At 39.7% G+C, this 20,418-nt stretch overlaps 1 protein-coding gene across 1 annotated transcript; it reads right to left on the reverse strand.

Annotated features, from left to right (window-relative positions):
* Positions 1-137: 137 nt before the first annotated feature.
* On the reverse strand, positions 138-20,185 carry iqch (IQ motif containing H). The gene is given in 22 exon segments (XM_063910978.1): positions 138-933; positions 1,058-1,166; positions 1,634-1,695; positions 2,095-2,217; positions 3,486-3,644; positions 6,593-6,879; positions 7,125-7,245; positions 11,659-11,847; positions 11,985-12,158; positions 12,160-12,258; positions 13,135-13,319; positions 13,413-13,496; positions 14,448-14,514; positions 15,699-16,244; positions 16,382-16,560; positions 16,798-16,878; positions 17,153-17,255; positions 18,965-19,084; positions 19,246-19,321; positions 19,424-19,518; positions 19,623-19,745; positions 20,025-20,185. Coding segments are annotated over 22 exon segments (3,117 nt in total). The 5' UTR covers positions 20,076-20,185; the 3' UTR covers positions 138-849.
* Positions 20,186-20,418: the final 233 nt, after the last annotated feature.

Raw genomic sequence — 20,418 nt, forward strand, 5'->3', positions numbered from 1 at the left:
GGTATGAGTCTTGTGTCATGTGACCGTTCAGCTAGCACTATACTCACACCATTCTATGCAACAACAAAGGTATATATAAAAAACGAATTAGCTTCAATGGTTTATTTTTATTAGACATGATACACAAGTGTGTGTAGTAAGCTTAATGAATGACATACTATTACTAACAACAGTCTTCTTTTACACATTCTGATTAGTTTTTCGTCTTCTTTTTATGTTAAGATATATGCAGATAAGCATTTGCTTGCTATCATTACTATTCATTCAAATAAACCTTTGCAACTGTTATAACTGATCCCAGTAGCAATGAAAGATTTGTTGGTGCCTTACCAGATGAACAATGTTCTCATTTAAGTACAAACTCCACTCAAATACACTGAAGCCTTTCCTGAAATATTTCCAAAAAACATTTAACAGTCTGCAAGCCAATGTGCATACAACATATTGTAAATGTTCTGATTAAAATATGTACATTGGTTTGAAGATGATGATGTTCAAACTCTTGAAACCCAACTACAGAATATAAAGATATTTTTAGTAGCTATGGAGCAAATTGTGTGATTGTACTTAAATTAATCAATGAGACACACTTCCACCATACTCCATTTCCGATATTGAATTATATTAAGGGAGTTTAAACAGATGATAAAGCTGAATTATAAAATATTATAAAGGTTCATGATAAATTCTGAAAATGTTTCAGGAATTTATTTAGCAATCAGTTTTATCAACAATAATCTCCATCTTCAGTGAATCATGTATTCAAAGTACAATAACACAATAAAGCTGGCAAAGAAAATATGACTTAACTTGGTAAGAGTAATGTTAGTATATTGGTGAAACAGCTTTTTAAGAAGCAGGTTTATCATCCACTGCTCGCATCTTGTTCTGAACAGTCATCTGCAGTACGTCTTGTATTTCCTTGATCAGATCCTCCAAAAAAAAACAAAAAACAAAAGAAGTTAAATTACTGCCATCCAGCTGATGAGAGCTTGACTTCAAGATGAAAGTTTCATGATGTAGATGAGGAGGGATCGTTAAGTCATTAACAAGTTACCTTAAAATTGGTTTCTCCTTGCATCTTAGAGGGCGATATCTCCTGATGAATGACTGACAGATTCCGAGCAAAGGTCACCAGAGCTCCCTGGAGATCCTCTGAGACGGCTCTGTTAACGACACCCCAAACAAACGAGTTTACTAATGTCCCCCATGCTGCCTGCTAAGAAACAATCACCTTGCTCATGTGATGCTGCTGGAAAATGAAACTTTCAGCAGACAATATCTTCAGTCTTCGGGGGGATGAGCACAGCTTGATTTAACCGTTACAGCACTGCGCAGGCTAAAGGATTTGAGTGATAAATATGTTAAATAACCCTCTGCCTAACAACTTCTAGACTTTGTAACAACATTTACAAAGCCAGAGGTGGCATGTTAATCCTCTAAACGAATTGTCTTTTCTCACGGTCTGTAGAGGTCTTTTATCCACATAATCCTCTACTGTTTATTGCTTGTCTGTTAAACAGAGAGGTGAAACAAACCCTAATGTGTTTAAAATTCTTCCGAGTGCTTTTTTACCCTGAATGTCATGAATACTGTAATAATGTATATGCATTTGATGCAAACAGATACTCACATCATTCCCATCCTGCATCTCTCACTGCCGTCATAAACAGCAAAAATGGTGCCTTGCTTCCTCTGAAATTTAAGAGCCAAAAACAGACAGTCAAAAAAGAGCTCCATCAACCGTAAAAAAAAGATTCAGCATTAATCTCTTATACCACTGTCAGACTCAATGTTCAATTAAAAATCGTAATCAATTTCATTCCATCTTTTTTATTTTATACATTCTGCTTCCTTGCCACAACCTGGCCTGTGCATTTCCCACAATGCAACGGGATTGCAGATGGATCAAAGATTTGGGTGTGTTATTTAGTTACAGTTAATGTAGCCTTAACCTGCTAACCTCTAGAGCAGATGAGAAGTGGATTTATAAAGTCTGCCGAGATCCACTTTAAAGCCATCTTACGCTATGCTGCTGAATGAAACAAGAATAAGGATAATATAAAGGCAAACAGATACATTTGGGGATTATACCTTCGTGTTAAATCCTATACCATGAGCCTTGCACACCATAAGGAACACATTATGGTATAACATGGAAAGGTTGGAGTGAAACAAGTGGCTCCCAATAACTGCATAACGATGAACCACAGGAGGCTGTAAAAAAAGAAAAGCAAGAAACGAGAAAGGATATAGAAAATAATGGTTAGCATGAGTCTAAAATGAGACAATACTTTTATGATATTTCGATTTAAAGTGTAAATGGTGATGTGTGTAACATGAGCGAAGTAGCGATGGCTGAACCCCATACACATGTCCTTAGGGTCACTGTTGAGTTTGGGGAGTGTGTGTGATTAGTAAACATGATGAGTGTGGGGCACATGTGGTAAACTGTTGGGCCTTTCTTAATTAACTGCAGGGAGGAACAATTAATGTTTAGAATACATGCCAAGTACAAGATGAGCTTAATTGTACGATGCCAATCAAAGAAACCACAGTTTTAGGACTGCAAATGTACGCATTCTGTTTGAAACAAAAGCACTGGCTATTGGACAAAAGGACTACTCACCACACACAATACACATCACTATGATAGAAGGGTTCTGAGCATGCGATGTCATAAGTAACACTAGAGAGGTTGATTACTTAAAAGTGGCAAGGCTCAAGAGGATAAAAATGTTCCTGGTTCTCAGGCACCTTTGGGAGACAAAAGAGCAGGCGTAAGCCCCTGTGAGCCGAGGAGATCGCCCATAACTTGCTGGGCTGGGTGTGTGTTAGCGATTGTCAAACACAAGACCCTCACACAAACAATAAAAGTGTCCAACAGGGATTTAATTGTGTTTGTAATATGCAGGGCCGTAATGATGGCCACTGCTAAAGCCATTAACCACTGCTGTGGCTCAACTGCTGCACCAAAGCACCAGGCCACCCACTAAACGAACGGTTGATAAAATAATACAAGTCGCAGATTAACAAGCGTAAACTGAGGCATACTGCTAATAAAAGAAGTCTATTGTTTAAGGCCCGGCACCAGGTTGATGAGGTGTTCAAGCATGCATACACATGCATAATGAAAATGGTATGAATTATTAATGTGTTGATTATTTAGGCTCATCTATCAAAATGATAATGAATTCAGCACCTAAACACCAATTGAGCTCAGTGCGTAATTACAGTATTTAGTTGTATTTAACAAAATGAGGAGCAAAACATTGATCTATCTTTGTGATTACTCTAGTCGTATAATAATATCCTCTAAAGTCTCTGCTTGCTTTAGAGATGGTTTCTTTTAGAGGACTACAATTAACAACAAAATGAGCCACTGTAGAAAAAATACAACTTCAAATATAGCATTTAAAATCGACCTTGTTTTTAAGAAAATTACAAATATTTTAACTGTAATCTAAGCAAATATAAAACGGAACTTTGGCTGCAGTCTGGAGTTCGCAGCATTTCTCTCTGTTTGGCATTGGCACTTCTAAGCAGCCTGTGCGGAAATTCAGCGTTCCTCCAGTCACCATCAGAAGCATCTGGGTCATGGCCAGCTGGTCACTGTATGTGAGGTCCAGATCAATAGCCCACACCTGCACACAAGACATCGTGAACCATGTGTCACAGCAGAGGAAAACACACACTATAAACATAAATTCCAATTTAATCACAAAAATGGACCATCAAAGTATTTCACCCATAAATCCTTAGAAAGAGTTGGGGTCAGTACCTTTTAATCCTTGTGCGTTGAGAGGCCGGGGAAAGGAAAATACGGTTAATGGCGTGTGCTCCACAGATTTGGGTAATTCAGTTGTGGAATGACACGTGCACAAAGTAAATCCTTTGCTGCGTTTTGTGTTCAGCTTGCCTTGGGCTAGTTAGTTTGGCACAGGTTTGATGAAAAGCTAAGTTCAGATATGTATAGTAAATGGCATCATTATAAGTATATTAAGGGGTCAGGTATGGTCGTAGCCTTCCGCTTAAACAGGGCTAATTTTCCCAATAATAACCTAATAGCTATGCCCTCTCTTCAAAAGTGGCAAATAAATCACTGGTGAAGGAGTTGTTAATAACTAAGTGGCAGTCCGCTGCCTCCTTTTGCTGTTCCTATTTGTCAAAGTAAACGCTCCTGCCACTGAATGCAAATCGCTGCCTGTCTGAACCCCGCAGTCTCTGTAAACTGAGCACTATATCTCCACTAACACAAGGATATCGGACCATTTACAGTAATTCTCTTATAAGCCGGATTTTTCTATTCAAATACACTGTGAAACAAAGGTCATAGTGTATAGCTGAAATTGAAACATTTTCTATCAAATAATCTGTCAGAAAATAGTAAATGATTCCACGCCCATTTCCGAGGTGGATCTGTAGTTTTAAATGACATAAAACAAACAAAATCTGCAAATCTTCACATTTCAGAAGTTAAAATCAGAATTCTTTGGGTATTTTTGTTTGAAAAATAAGGAAATGATCCTTCAATAAGTGAGTCGATAATAAATAATAAATGTGTTCATTTTCAAAACTGTGTCATACATGAAAATACTACTTACTAATAAATCATACTAAGGTATAGCCAAAATTATGTAATCAAATATTAATGTCATAATCATTTATGTAATGAACTATAATGTTGTTGAGTAACGAAGCCGTTGCTTATGATTTGTGAGGCGCTGTTATCATTTTAGCATTTGGCTAACCTAAAAATTGCATTCAAGCCCCAAAAATCCAGAGATTAAACAGTACATGCAGAAGGTGTTATAAAAAACAACTGCAAACATTCATGTTTAGCAAAGCTGTATGTCTAACACTCCCCTTCACTGTCAGGAACGGTGGACAGTGCAGGTCTCTAAGCATCAGGTTGATACCTGGGCCTGAGTGACAGACACACTCCACCGCACCATTCACTCAACTCACTAAAAATCATACTCCGATGTCTCATTGTTGCTCTTAACAAAGCCGTGCGAAATGTAAGCCTGGATTGTACCTGTTTTCTATTGCCTTGCATTTTCATTAAAAACCCTGATGCTGCAGCTGGGGCCCCACCGCTCCACAATGTGAGGAGAGACTGCAAGGGCAAACATATGTGACCCACTTCTTCCCATCAAATAAAGAAGGCAGCTTTTAGCAACAGGTCTGAATCTAAATTGATGTTTAAATCCAGACAGGTTTGCCCATGTGGCTCTCCTCTGTCTGTGTGTGGGGAGATGGTTAAGAATCTGCCTTCAATGTTCCTGCTCTACTGAAGCACATGCTGTTCATAGGCTGCTCTTAATTATGCTGTCAGTGAATCCCATTCAATTTTGGGTCAACGTTGAAACTGAAAATGAATTTGAATGCTGTCATTATATCATGTTAAAAAAATCAGCTTCATTTGAGTGAAACTAAAATTGGAATATAGTGACTTGATGACATTTTGAAAGATATGGTTAGATATATTTATCCCCCCCTCGTAATAGGGTGAGTAATATGTTTATTCTTACGTTGAAATGAATACAGTGTGATAAAATCCCTAATCCATATAAACACTTCTGACACTCATAAACATAAGTACAAATGATTGCATTTAAATATATACTTTTACATTTTTAAGATTAAAAAACCATTGTCTGAAAACGGCTTTGCTCACACTGTATTTTTTCCATCTGATCCATAAGAGACTACCCTCTAGTGGCAAGCAGGCCCTAAATAGCTTCATCTTCAAATCATTTTTTAATATGAGAACACATTAAGAATTCTAACAGTGAAGAGAAAAAACATGAAGATATTTTTTTTAATGTCCTGAATAAGAGGAATGTATTTTTATCAAAGAAAAAAATATATATAAAAGAGTCAGTGTCTTTTTTTATTCCCTTTTGAAAAAACTGTTAAGTAGCTCTAGTGCTTTCTCCACCGTTTTGCAGGTTTGCTATTTTATAGACCATATTATAAACAAAGCATTCCATTTTACAGCTCTGGATCAATAAGAAGTCAATGTAGCCACATGTTAGGAGCAGAGGTTAAACCATCATAAACCAGCCCATTTCCAATACCATAAATCAGGTACGTTTCAACAAAACTTAATCCTGACAAATGAGACGAGGCTTCGCTGGAGCCTCACTTTAATAACAACACACATCTCAGCAGAGCGCTGCAGGTAAGCAGCGAGGGGTTAAACACTGACAGGGCATCCCTGTGAAGCTGCCAAATCACTTTAGAATGACCTATTGTCTGAAAGATAGGTGCCTGAATTTCTCGGCACTGTGAGGTTAAAGGGCAAGTCTTAAATGGTAGAATCAGTGTATCGACACGATAAGACCTGACAGTTTATTAGATGGCCTTGTGACACATTTGGTCCCTGCGCCCACTGTTTGCCTTGTCTGTTTTCCAAATCTCAGGGGAGCAGTAGAGAGACACCTATCTGCTCAAATGGATCCCTGATCCTGCCTAAAAATTGATCCCTCTCTCACCAATGTGGTGAAAGAGAGAGCGTTGACACCATATGTCGCAACAGCCCAGACCATATTTACTGTGGTAGCATGAGCGAAGGCCTGCGTCTCACCTTTTGCTCCATGGTGTTGCAGTTCAGAAAGGTAGCCAGGTCCACGGAGACATACCCTACGATGAGGCGCTGTAGACAGGCCTGGCCCACACGCATGCAGATGGATTGCAAGGTCTCCGGCTGTACAGAAGTCTGAGGGACAGTGGAGCCTATAGCTTCCAGCTGACAGGAGCCGTGAAGCTGGTCTCCGCAGGACAGCATGGTGACCTCACCACTGGGCTCCAGCAGCAGATCTACCGTCAGACAGGTGACACTGTCTGAGGGGGGGTAGGCCTCCACCACACCGCCTGAACACACAGCAACAGCAGAGGCTTCAGTACAGACAATAAAAAGTTACAAATTATTCAACACCTGAAAGTCTCCTGGCAGCTGTTTAACAACCGACAGGAGCAGCATGAACATTATTAAACTTGTCAGGTCACATGGGTAACATCTGGGAACTAGGAAGGACATCGAAAATGACTATTAACATATTCGAAATTGTTGTATTTGCAGGTAAAAAGCATTCTGTGCCTTACAATAGGTATCTGACCTTGCCTGAGGAAGGTCTCCAGGAAGCAGGCCCAGGTGGAATAGCGGGAGGTTTTAGCAGGCTGGGCGTAACGGGCGAGCCACTCTGGGATTTCATCTAAATATCGAGGCAGCACAGACTCCTGCAGGAAGAAAGTTAGGGTGCATACATACTTCGGGGACAGATCAGAGGACATTATGTATGTTTGCTATTCAAAACACAAGCCAATAACAAGTCCTGGATACTTTATTTGTCTCATTATCAAACTCTCTCGGTGTCGAGCACATTATTGGGAATGCCCTTGTGTTATCCGGATGACTCCAGTGACTGCTTGTTATCCCCGAGACCTTTGGTGGCTGCTCTGATTTCTGTGAGAGTGTCTGATGGATACCGCGGGAAGGTCTACCTGTGAGTGACAGCCTATTATCAGAAGGCCTCCGGAGTCTAATGGCTTTAACTCACAGCCACAGAGACAACACCTGCCCTCAATAACAACTCTCTCCGCTGGGCAGCTGATGAATGCCTAAGCTAACCTCATCTATCTGGGGATCAATCAGGGCTGCACGGGGGTCGATATTACTCTTGTTTCTGTAACTAGGAAATGCCCTAATGGTTTCGCCACTTAATTATGCCATTCATTTCTTACTTTTGTTTTGGATGTCCGCTAAACAGTTTGGCAACTCAAGGTTTAGAGTAAAAGTTACAACAACCACACCACTTAACCTTAAACTATCATTTTATATCATCAACAGTATATTCTATTATAAAACTATGAAGATTGATGTTAACTGTATGAAGTGTCCAAGTGCTGAGTCTTATTTTAAATACAGGATTCTGTATGTGACAATGCCTGTGTATATAATTTAGTCATACACAATAAAATACGTGAAGCCGGTCTGAGAGATGACTAAATTCTGAATGGGAATAATGTCTTTGTTCTTCCCTCGTTCTATCTGGAGCGTTACTTTGTTTTGAGTGTATGTTGTCTGGCTTCACTGGAGACAGGGCTGGAGATTATGCTGTTGATATTCCAGTCATGTAACAGCCATCATCATATTCAAGTACTGTAAGAGGCGAGGTCAAATGCTACACAGTGATTCCCCCTATACAAACCATAAAGCACACAATGGTGCGGCAAAAGTGTAAGGGAACGGTTGTCATTTTCAACGGAAGAGCAAGCTCACCCCAGGACTTTGCCAATGCAGTTCACAGAAACAGCAGGACAGAGGGGGAAAAGAAAGAGAGGTATTTTGCAATAAATTATTTGGACTTAAACTGCGTACAGTACCCTGTGATAGGATTCAGGCTTTGCTTGGTGTCCACATAAAGACAAGCAATCTGGTCATAAATAAAATAGATGTAGCGCTGCCTCTTGATTGCCGCTTTCTCTCTGTACTACATGTTAAAACTACTGCAAAGCGACAGAAAGTCTCTGGAATAAAGAAATATAATATGATTAGTAATACATTCTTTATGAATATTCATTTTCTCTAGCACTGTCCCACCAAAGCTTTGATTTCAATATAAAGGCTATGACTCATTTTATGTGCATTATTTTTATTACCACCTTCCCCTCATCCCTGGTTGAGTTTAACATCGTAGTGCAATGGCAGCAACATTTCCTCTGCTTGCACAAAAAGCACTCTTAGCCTCTTATTCAGGTTAATTCAGGTTAATGATGTTAAGGTAGGTGATTATATATTTAAACTCCTCCATGCACTTGCAGACTGCACACTATTTAGACACTAAACATCTGTACAAAATGTCCCGGTACATCTACAGTGGTAGTGATTATCAAATGACCCATTTCGTTGACAAACTTAACCTAAATAAGGTGTTGCTCAAGATCTGTTTGTACACAGCGTGACAAAAAGAAATACTCCATCTGTTGACGCTATTAGGTGTAATTTTTACCCTCTTGTGCCTAATGATCCTTATGCAAGCTGTGTGAGCACTTAAGTGTGTGTGTGGGCCCCTTCAGGCATTGCATGGGTGCAGATCTACATGTCTTTAACCTCTCTCTGTGTAAATGCTGAAAGAGGCCTGGGGGCTTTCTGCAGGCTGGAACATTGTGCTGGAGGCTGTGGGCCTCACAATATTCAGAGAAACAAACATCTCCTAAACCTCAGTGGAAGCTCCTACAGTGTGGACGCAAACCCTCCTACTTCCTGCTGTAGCCTTTAAGGCTTTCTTTTACAGAGCCAGAATTGGTTGTTGGTATTATTCTGAAGGACCACATGGTATTCTTCTTCATGCTGAGCCCCTTAGAACAAGCAATAATTACAAAAATATGCACACAGTCTGTGTAGACTAAGGCCAAGTATAATTTGGATCCCGTCTCTATTTTATGGTGAGTAAAGGTTATTAGATATGTGCATACACTCCGAGCATCATTTATTATTTTATGATTTTGGTAAACAATGATCTTGGTCTCATTTTTGGTAATTATGAATGAATTTTTAAAAGGCTTTATTTGACCATTTCTGTTGATAAATAATTCATTAAATGTACACTATTTTCATAAACATAGCTTCAGACATCCATTGCCTAAACGCTTGCAAATATTCAGTATCTATCCTATTCAATAGCTGTCATTGCGGTTGCAATTAGGTCTCTTTTCTGCAAAGTGCTACGTTAATGAGTGTTATATCTCAAAATATACCGCCAACATCCATCTACAGTTCCTGCTGTGAGGAGCGTATAGCGATAGAGACATCAAATATTCATATGTTTCTATCTAATCAACAACATTGTTCTGTTATCTTTCAGCTTATAGAGCCAAAGTGCTTTCTTCGATAGACACACGTACAACAGCAGAAGGACAAGGTTACACATTTAAGGGGCAAATATATTTTATGGGAAAACAATGTCATGAAAAAAAATCATGCAATGAGGAGCACAGGATGTGGGCTTTGCTTTGATTAAAAGAGCAAGGTGTAAAATAAAGGCCAGTTAAAGTGTTGTGTCCATATGGCCCAGAAGCCCCGAGGCAGTGGGCCTACACTGGGGGCCTCGGCACTCTTCCCTCTCCATGGGACCCCAGCTGGTGAAACAAACCCCATTTACTTTCCTGAGCTGCCTCAGCCACCATTATGGACCTTGGCTGTAGCTCAGCCACTCTCTGCCATAATTAACAGCACCAATGCAGCGACAATTACAGCCCCGCTCCGCACACGCACTATGAATCAGAGAAGGAGCTAATAGGAACAAAACAGAGTGAGCCGGAAGACGCTTGAGATGACTGCTGTTCTTTCGGATGGAATAAAAAGTAAAATCGTTGTGCTCCAAGCCCACAATCATTAGCCTGTAATTAGTTTACACAAAGCTCCCAGTTAAATGGCAAAACACGGTAATTAACACATGACAGAAAATCAAAGGCTACTTTGTAAGCATATGAGAAATAAGAGCCAGGGGCTCAGAAGCCGTGTGCAGATTGCATCCGTACTAAATTAATGGTTCACCAATGATTCAGTTTATTTATTTTGAATTGTCACAAATTAAATCTGTACTTTTCTCTTTTGAGGTAAAAGGAAATGTTGATATTGTCTGAAATAATGACAATGTCTTACTTTGAACACTACACATGGTTTTTGTACTCAAATGGATCAGACTCATCCAATGAGTGTTTTGGACAGACAGAGACAAACATCTCAATGTTGTAATGCTTGCAACATCAGATGCAATTATGGATTTAAATGTTTAGTGCAATTTGTACTTCAAACTACTTTCATGAATTTGCAATACGAGTTAAATCAGTGTGAATCTGTGTGAAATGAATCCACTAATACTTTATACAAATACAAACACAGACAGAAATGCTCTGTTGGACAGAATGTGTGTACTACGATTATATTGTCACTGGCTGGTGAGTTAGAGCTTTACTGCCATTGGACCGGCTCCTGTTTCCCCCAACACACACCGACACTGATGTGTGTGGCTCAGAGAATGGATAACGGCAGTGTGTATTAACAGATATTTTATCTATTGATTCAATGTTCTGTGGCTCTGGGGACGATGCTCAAAATACTGTACTACAGGGACCAGCATTGTGACTGCGACGTTAAGACTCCTAAATGATGGCATCTCTGTGACCCCGCTGTGACCTATGCTTTTGTTCATCTGATACCAGAAGTGAAACCAACCTGTCTCTGAGCTGTCTCATCTCAATAAGTAGCACAATCTCCACTTTAATATCTTACTGTTACTATAATGTTATCTGTTGAGTATCTAGTTGATACCATGTTAGCTGTAAAGGGCGAATCCCTCTCTGCTATGAGCGTAATAATAATAGCAATAAACTTTATTTTTATTGTACTTTTTCTAAAACCAGTGCTTTTGAGAGTGCTATTAAAACCAGACATAATAGTAAAGACTTAAAATCTTCAATTTAGTTTGAAGTAATAAGGGAAATAAATGAAAAAAATAAAAACACAAACCAACATTTTAGCAAAAATAATAAAACACTGCATAAAAGTAAGTGTGTAAAAGTGTCCTTGAAGACATGGTTCTATAGTTTGTGACATGGGGGCAATTCCTAAATCCTCAGTGTCTTTACCTGAATCCTCTCTGTGCGCCAGAGCTCAGGACCATAGCGATGGCTTTCCTGAAGGGCCCCCTTATAGCAGCTGAGATGGCATACGTCACAGGACGCTGTGCCACGGCTGCCGTGCTCGGAGTCCATCTTGAAGAGCCAGCGCTGCACATCAATGTTCTGAGTCATGAGCCGAGCAAGCGTTTCATGAAGCTGTAACAAAAGAGTGGCAAGTGAATAAGACATTAATAATATGAAAATGTAAAATTAAAAAATGTGTTTGGTGTTATCTGGCACTAATATAGAAACTCATGCTGTCTGGAGTCTTGTATGCATTTTTGACCTCTGACCTGGTTTAGCGAGTAGATGTCTCCTTGACCAGGGGGTACATCAACCTCTGCCACTGTGAAAATCGTCTTCCCTCCGGACTTGGTGCTGTAGAGCTGTGAAATAGCCGGTTCTGGAGCCAGGATTGGCACTCCTAGCTCATCAGCCACTGCCAGGTCATCAACATGGGCCACTCCTGCCCACAATATAGGCCTGCTTCCCCTGGATCAGGTTCCTGATGCGCTTCAGAGTGCGCGGACTGTACTTTAGCAGCGTGGACAAGCACATGTTGTGGGTCTAGAAGAGAAGAGCGTAAAAAAGTGTCTTTCAAGGGTTGTTTCTTGACCTGATTTATCACTGTGTACACACAACAGATCTATTATTGTAATAGCCAGCAGGGGTTTAACCTCTCCTGTATTCCAGCAGGTTGAATTGATAAAAGCTGCCTGTGGGAGGCCTCCCCTATCCTTCACGTCTTTAATGTGTGCTAGCAATGAGCTCCTTGGGAATATAACTAATTACTTCACATCTGTATTTATTTGATCCACATGGAATTATCCCTTCTGTCACTGGCAGAATGCGCTGCCAGCCATGGGTAGCAGTGATTCATCTGAGCAACACGTCTGGCACAGTCTAACAACAAAACAGCAGGAAAATCAATAGAAAGGAATGAAGAGGACCGTGTTGTCGCACATTCAATCTGTGCAAAAGGATATAAAAACATGGATGAAGTGCTTGTATGTAAAAAAAAACAATATAACAACACCTTTATTTAATTGTATTGAGGTAATCAAATTCAGATTTTTTAAGAATAAAGCATTCAGAATAAACAGTTAATATGAAATTAAACTGTTAACCAGCTGAAAACCATTATATTCGTTTTAATAAAGTATAACCTTATATAGTTCTAGTGTGTTTACTTCAATATAACACACATGTTTATTGTTTACGTGTATTTTAAAATATGTAAAAGGGACTTAAAAAGAATATTTAACACACTGAGTGCAAAACAATCTCCTCTAGTACCCTCTAGAGGTGAAATCAAAAACTACAGATACTTGTAGAATCTTCACAGTACAATATTATCAATTTCTTACAGTACATTTTGAGATTGTAATGAAAAACAAAATGCATTGGGAGGTTTTTTATCTTTTAAGTTCATTTTTGACTTACCGGGAAATAATCCACAGCCTCAGGTGTGAGGATGATGAAGCGACTGATGGAGAAGGATGAGGCCTGAGCGGTGCCGGTATCTTCCTCGACTGTTGCTTCATCCAGTTTCAGGAGGCTGGCGTAGTAGTGCAGAATATCATCCCCCAAATGTCTCGGACAGACGTAGATCACCTCAACATTTTCATCTTAAAGTATCCAAAAGAGGAAACAAGATGTTTGCAGAGAAGCAGACGGATAAAGTTAAAGTGTATTGTGTTGGTGAGGAGGTGAACACCTACCTCTAACATCACACAGTCTGCCTGTTTGGACGTTCTGCAGGATGTCAATTTTCCTCAAATGTCTTCGCTGGCGCTGAGAGTATCCTGTCAGCACAAGGTCACAAAGGTAAGACTTTCAGAGGGATTCATATCAGCTCTAACTTGCTTTATTAAAAAGCTATGTAAAACTGTCCATGTGTGTGGGGCTACACTTGGGATGGTGTACATCTGGGTGCAGTTTGATTATTAATTTGGCTTTATAACTAGAAGGGGCAGAGTCGGTCATGTCCTGTTGCAACATGTCCAGCCTCCACTGAGCTATATCCAGTGGTGCCTCTGTCTGGATTTCTGCCTAAGAGAGAATCCTCAACTGAATCAAGGTAATTAAATGATTGGATTCATGCTAATTAACAACAATGGGGTTCAACTTTCTAATTATCCTTGCTCACACAGCACTCTCTGTAGCCACCCCAAGTGCAAATAAAGCATTCCATCTGCTAGTAATTAGGCTTAATAATTTTAGACAATCGCATAATGATTTACAATGCACATGCCTGATTACAGTCTAAATGTGAGTGCCATGGTGAAATTAGAACAAGAATGGATCATAGCATGCTCTCTGTGTCTAGTGGAAAAACACAGCAGTGACTTGCTCTTTTGGGTGTGTGTTTTTTTTTGCAGAGCAATAAAACAAGACCTTTGTGCCGCTTGCAAATATTCAACATAATGGCTTTTCATTTGCTTAATCTGCAAATTAAATGGCGATTGAAACTAAATTGTTCAGTTCCCTGGCACTGGGACTGTCATCATCCTGTGAGTGCTTTCCTGCAGAGAGTCATTTGAACGAGACAGAGTGCCTCCACCAGGCCACAGACTGGGGCAGCAGACTGGTGAGACGGGATGTCTGCTGCTAGATCACATGTGTGTGTTGGTGTGTTGGTGTGTGTGTGTGTGTGTGTGTGTGTGTGTGTGTGTGTGTGTGTGTGTGTGTGTGTGTGTGTGTGTGTGTGTGTGTGTGTGTGTGTGTGTGTGTGTGCAGCAGGCAGAGAAAGCTACCTAATGAAGGGATGTGGATAATGGTCCTCTTGGAGGACTGGATGTGTTTCCAGTTGGCTGCCAGATGCTGGGGATGGAGAAAAGGAGTGATCAGAGAGGGGACTGCATGAACGCATACACACATACACACACACACACACACACACACACACACACACACACACACACACACACACACACACACACACACACACACACACACACACACACACACACACACACACAAATCATCACTGCATAGCTAAAACACATCAAGCCAATCTCTCTCTGGGCTAACAGAAGCAAACCAAGCATAAAATACCACCTTAATTAAATTAAGCGTTTACTTTAGAAACATCTTCTCACAATTAATTCAATCAGCAAGGTACATGATGCCACTGCCAGGGGAAGATTAGCTCTCTTAATTAACGGGGTATGAATGTTTAAAGAGTGAGAACATATATTTAGTGCATGTATACACACACAGTCGTGTTAAAACTAAATGAACTTGTAGGCACTAATTAATGTTGTGTCAGCGCTCTTAAAGATGTTCTACCCATATGACAGCACAGACGTGACTTCTACACTGAATGGGAGACATGAACATTAACATTATAAATATAAACAAAGGGTGCTGTCATACCGCTCTCATAAAGAATAATAAATAAAAGCAGATTTGTGTTTATTGAGCTTTGCAAAGTTCTGCTTTAGCAATAATAATACTTGTAAATTGTGATTTATCTCTCAGCCAAACAAGGCAGTTTCCCCAGAAAAAAACAAGGATTTCTACACATTTAATTTCATTATATTAAATCAGTTTATAAATACCACCTTAAAAACTATAGCTCCGTGTGTCCAACTCAACTCAAAGGCTTTACCTAATGCACTGCAATGATTCCTTCAAATCACAAAAATGTTCTTTTAATAGTTTGATTATTTAAACCTAATATCAAAACAACAAATTTTACATTTTTTAGTTAAATAATACATAGTACCTCATTATTGATTTAGCTACATGTAATGTAATTGACCTTCAAAATCTTTTTTGCCCTTGATTTTTAGAGAAAACAATGAACTTGTCAAACTTTTCTACTTAATTTTTGAAACACACAAGCACAAATGAATGTATTGTGTAGATAATTTAATTTGGATAATAATTGATAGTGTCTCAGGTGGAACCATGTACATCCACATGTTGGATTTAGATGCGTTTTAATTCACAAGTCATGAATAAAGGCCTGACTCATGCAAGAGAGAGGGAGACAACATCACCTGGGCTCTGCTGCGCTGGTTCTCCAATTGTCTGAAACGCCGAGCCTGCAGGGCCTCCCTGACATGGATTCTCTGAGAGTGCAGCAGCCATGAGACAGCGATGATGCCTGCCGCCCACTTGCTCCTGCAGTGGCTCAGGTAGGCAGTACGGGCTAGGTAGCGCCTCCAGCAGGACTGGATGTGGATGGCAGCCGCCTCCATGCCCCCCTCTCCCTTGTAGCGCTGACCTGGGCGTAAGACCAGATCTGATACCTCCTCCCAGTTTTCAAGCACCGTGAGGAGGCCGATCACTGGAGGAGTCTTTTTCCAACCGGTATCCAAACTGTGGCTAAACTCCAACAGACATTCCCCGCTCACTTTGGCTAGCGGCACAGCAAAGTCCCTGAGCAGCTTGGTCAGGGCCTCCAGAGCATCAATCACACTGCTCCAACACAAGCTAAAGCTCTGCTTAAAGTGACAGAAATCTGCAGCCATCGGGTTGATTTGACCGTTTATAATGGTAAAGGGGTATTTGCTGATGTTTACTAGGACATCCACAGGTGAATTCTACAGAGCACAGGGAAACATGGAAGAGGACACCAACCAACACTTTAAATCAATTGAATTATTGTCTTTGATCACGTTTTATATTTTTGATTTAGTTTAAAATCCATTCAAAGCTAAAAACTAAAAAAACGTTTTACCTGAGGGCTTTTAGGGATAAGGTTGTTGGTGCCTTGCATCATACCCTTGTGGTCTACACTTGTGGAGGCTGTGGAGGGAGGCGGTGTCTTGGTACAGAAGGGTGTGTACTCACTTCCTTTACAGGTGGATCGAGGCTCGGTTTCCAATTTTAGTTGCTTGTGACCCCTGGACCTCGAGCCTATTAGACATAAAGTCACAAACGGATAGGGCACTGTACTCTATCAGTGGCAAACTGTATCAATGTTGAATGAGTCACCAAAGGTTTTCCCTAAAAAAGACTATCAAAACAATTACAGAACTAGCAAGAGAGCAAAAGAGAAGATGAAAGGCATAATTGCATAAAAGGCCTCACAAAATATTGAACTGCCACAGTGACAGGACTCTACTATTGTCAATATTTCCCAAGAAAACAGACCTTTCTTAGAAGAATATGAATCATCTCTGGGGTGAAGAGAGGCAGCCTTGGGCTGGATCGACGCATGAAGAAAACTTGTATCTGGCACATGAGGAAAAAATAAACTCTCGAATATTGCACTCAGGTAAGAGTAAAAAAAAGATAGCACAATAATGCTGGAAACAACTTAATAAAAGAACATTAATTGTTTTTAATGTAACAATATAAATAATGGTGAGCATTTTGCCACTATATATCAGGATATGGCCTGATTATAATACACCAACTCACAGGCATGCTAATTGAGGTGCGTGTCAGTTCTCACACTCAAACAGAGGTGAGGTTCTGGTGATAAAGCGATGACATGTCTGCTTACCTGTCCCCATGTCTTCTTCAGGTGTTGCCAGGCTATTTCGGCCCTTCGGTTCAATAGCAGGAAGACTCACCACAGGGCGAGTGGTGATTCTCTGATGCTTTCCCTAACAGAACAATAACATATGATCAGAGGCTGTACATCTGACACAAATAACATTCAAGCAATGATTCCAGCTCCCAGTATTTCATTGTTTTGGCCTGTTTGAATTGAACATCCTTCTTCAGCAGCTGGGGTTTCATCCTATAAGCGACATTGTTGTTAGTACAGGATCTAACCAACACTCAGCCATCAGACTCATCCCAGCTTGTTGATGTAGGATTTAACTAGTTTTCTAGCAAACAACTATAAAAGGGAAGCCTGGGATAGCTTACATGCTAACAAACAATATGTTTCCTGTATTCATTAAGAGTTGAAACTGACAATGCCAAGATGAAAACTGTCCTGGAACATATTCTTAAAGGTTTTTATACAAAAAGTTAATTTAATGGCCTAGTTTAATATAAACATACTCATTACTCAGAAAACAACGTTTATGCTGTTGATCTTCCAGACATATCCCAGAATGTCCTCTTCTTGTTCTTTTCAGACCACTGAGCTCTCTGACAGACCTCAGGTAGCAGCCAGGTGCTGGGAGCATCTCCCCTCACAGGCACACATCTGTTTCGGATGAGTTTGGGAAAAGGTGGCACCTTTTTCTAAAATTGCTAAAATGCAAAAGCTCATTTCCTGGCATGAATATGGTGAAGAAGAGCTGGCTTGAGTTGCAGGAGAAGGCACCAGGCAGAGAGCCAGTGGTTAGCAGTTGGGGAAGCTACGGCTGTCTTATTGGCATGCTGGACCAGGTACCCACTTCTGTCCTGAGACAGCTGTAAACCAGCAGCCCATAGCACAGCAATCAGGCGCCTGTTTCTTTAGAACAATGCTGATGTGCTGCAATCTGCTGCCTTCCGCTTTCTGCAGCCAGCACTTCCATCTCTCCTATATCAGAATGACAGTCTTGGCTGCTATTCCTCATGTCAGGTGTAGATTACCAAAAACATATTGGAAAAGATGTGTGTAAAATATATCTAAAACTAATGTCGACCTTTGAAAAGATTCATTGATTTGCCGTGACAAGAGCTGGCTGTCATCACTGAACCAAGTGACCTTTATGTCACGGTGTCTCCGAGCACTTGAAGCATCTATTAATACAGACATGTACCATCACTCTTTACTCCAGCATAAAGTGTCTTTTCAGGGGTTTAAGAGAGTAAGCATCAGGGAAAGGAACAATGATACTCAATTAATCTTTGTTGCAGCAGAAACTCTTGTAATGCTTCCTAATCAAATGTTTCCTGAGGCATGTGCTGCATGTTACAATTAATATCAACAAAGACTCACGACACAGGAATCAATTTCTCATTGTACAAAGCAAATAAATGGAGGGCAAATTATTATTCTGATGTTGTTTGTAAAAATATGCTCCAAAAGTCCAGATGTAGCTTCATTTCACGCAACTATTAAAAACCCTTAATTCTCCTGGGCTTTCAGCTTTACAAAGCCAGAGTAGAATTAACTGTCACTCACTCCATGATTTTTATAAATACTTCTTTGTCTTACAACAAATTGCAGTACATAATTATGGGAGAACACAAATCAACTATCACCTTGATACCATAGAGTCTGAAAGGCCCCAGGCTGAGTCAAGTACAATTTTTAAATTCATAGTGGTAATTAAACCCAGTCGGATTACAGATGACATCACAATGATATACTAAAATAACAAGAAAAGTTAAATTAATATACATTTATAGTAGATGAAGGATTACTAACTGCATTTATACTCCTCTTGTTGACATCAGGTAGTGATATCCCAAATTTCTGATGCAAAATGGCTCTGTTGTTTGGGTGAGTAGGATTACACAGCAAACGCATGGTTAATGCTGACTTGTGCTGAAAAACACAGAGAGAGGAAAGGTTTTAAAACTTCAGTTAGCAATATCAAAGACTGAAATGTATGTAAAGCCCTGCTAAATAGTATTCATGTGTTATATTTATATATATATATATATATATGTGTTATGACATATTAATGAGGAATAATAATAATATACCTTTTCCCCAGGTGAAGGCCCGGGAAGGTCTTCTCTTTGTGGACGCACATCTGGGACACTGTCCAGAGCAGGTTTCCTGTGCAATTTCATAATTCTAATACCCATCAATAAATACAAGAATGTTTGTATTAACAATTGCATGGTAAAGGAAAGTGCCGCCACTTCTGTCTTTACCTACCATTTTGGAATCTGTTTGTTTTTTTCGAAGTCTTCAATTCTTGGAAGAACCAGCACCTGCTTAGTGACTGCTTTCAGATGGTCCTCTGCATGCTTCTATTCACAATAAAAGGAACACAGAAGCTATCTGTCTGTTCCCTTTGTCTGATATGTTTTAATATAATGTTAATCAGCACTTATTTTGCATTTAACATACTTACCCTGATTATACTTTCTGTTTTGCCAATGGCATCATCCAAGGCTTGAATGTCCAGAGTGTTTCCCCTCTCATTGGTAGTGATATTCTCAAGACTACATTTGAGTTTTCTCAAATCCTCTTGAACCTGTTAACATATACAGTTCAGTGATAAAATACTGTTAACTTGACTTGTAGCCTGACGCTTGTTCATGCATGTTGTTAGTTTATATACATATCAGGAGGTTTAAAAAGAAAGAGCAACGACAACGTTGATGAAACATTTAGCTATTGTCTGGAATGTGTTTCAAAAGCAATCTTCTTAACTTGAGAAACCCACGATAACTTCCAAACTGTTATTTTTTAGTCACATGTTCACCGACCTTAGTATTAACGTTAGCTAATAGGCTAAGGTAGACAACATTACCTGAAACAAAACTGCTCCCAACTTATCTTCGCCATTAAGGGTGTCAGACATGTTCTTGTATTGGGTTAATAAAAACAATCATATGGCTTAAACACGTGTGTAAGAAAACAATAACTTATGTGACCAAATCAGTTAGCATTGTTAGCTACTCGTTAATGAAGAGTCTGCAAACAGTACTCGTAACCATGACAACAAGAAGCCAACTTTTCGTGTGTTTTTTATTCCTTTATTCAAGAAAATAATATATATACATCATACATCAAATACTCAAAAAACATTGACTTCAAGGGTTCATAGGTACAAATACAGAACCCAAAAATGGGGTTTCGTTTGTCTTCTTATTTTTAAATGAATGGGAGTCGGAGGCGGTGTCATATCGTACGAGTGTCATTCA

This window comes from Eleginops maclovinus, chromosome 2, assembly GCF_036324505.1.
Source record: "Eleginops maclovinus isolate JMC-PN-2008 ecotype Puerto Natales chromosome 2, JC_Emac_rtc_rv5, whole genome shotgun sequence".
In the NCBI taxonomy this organism is placed as follows: domain Eukaryota; kingdom Metazoa; phylum Chordata; class Actinopteri; order Perciformes; family Eleginopidae; genus Eleginops; species Eleginops maclovinus.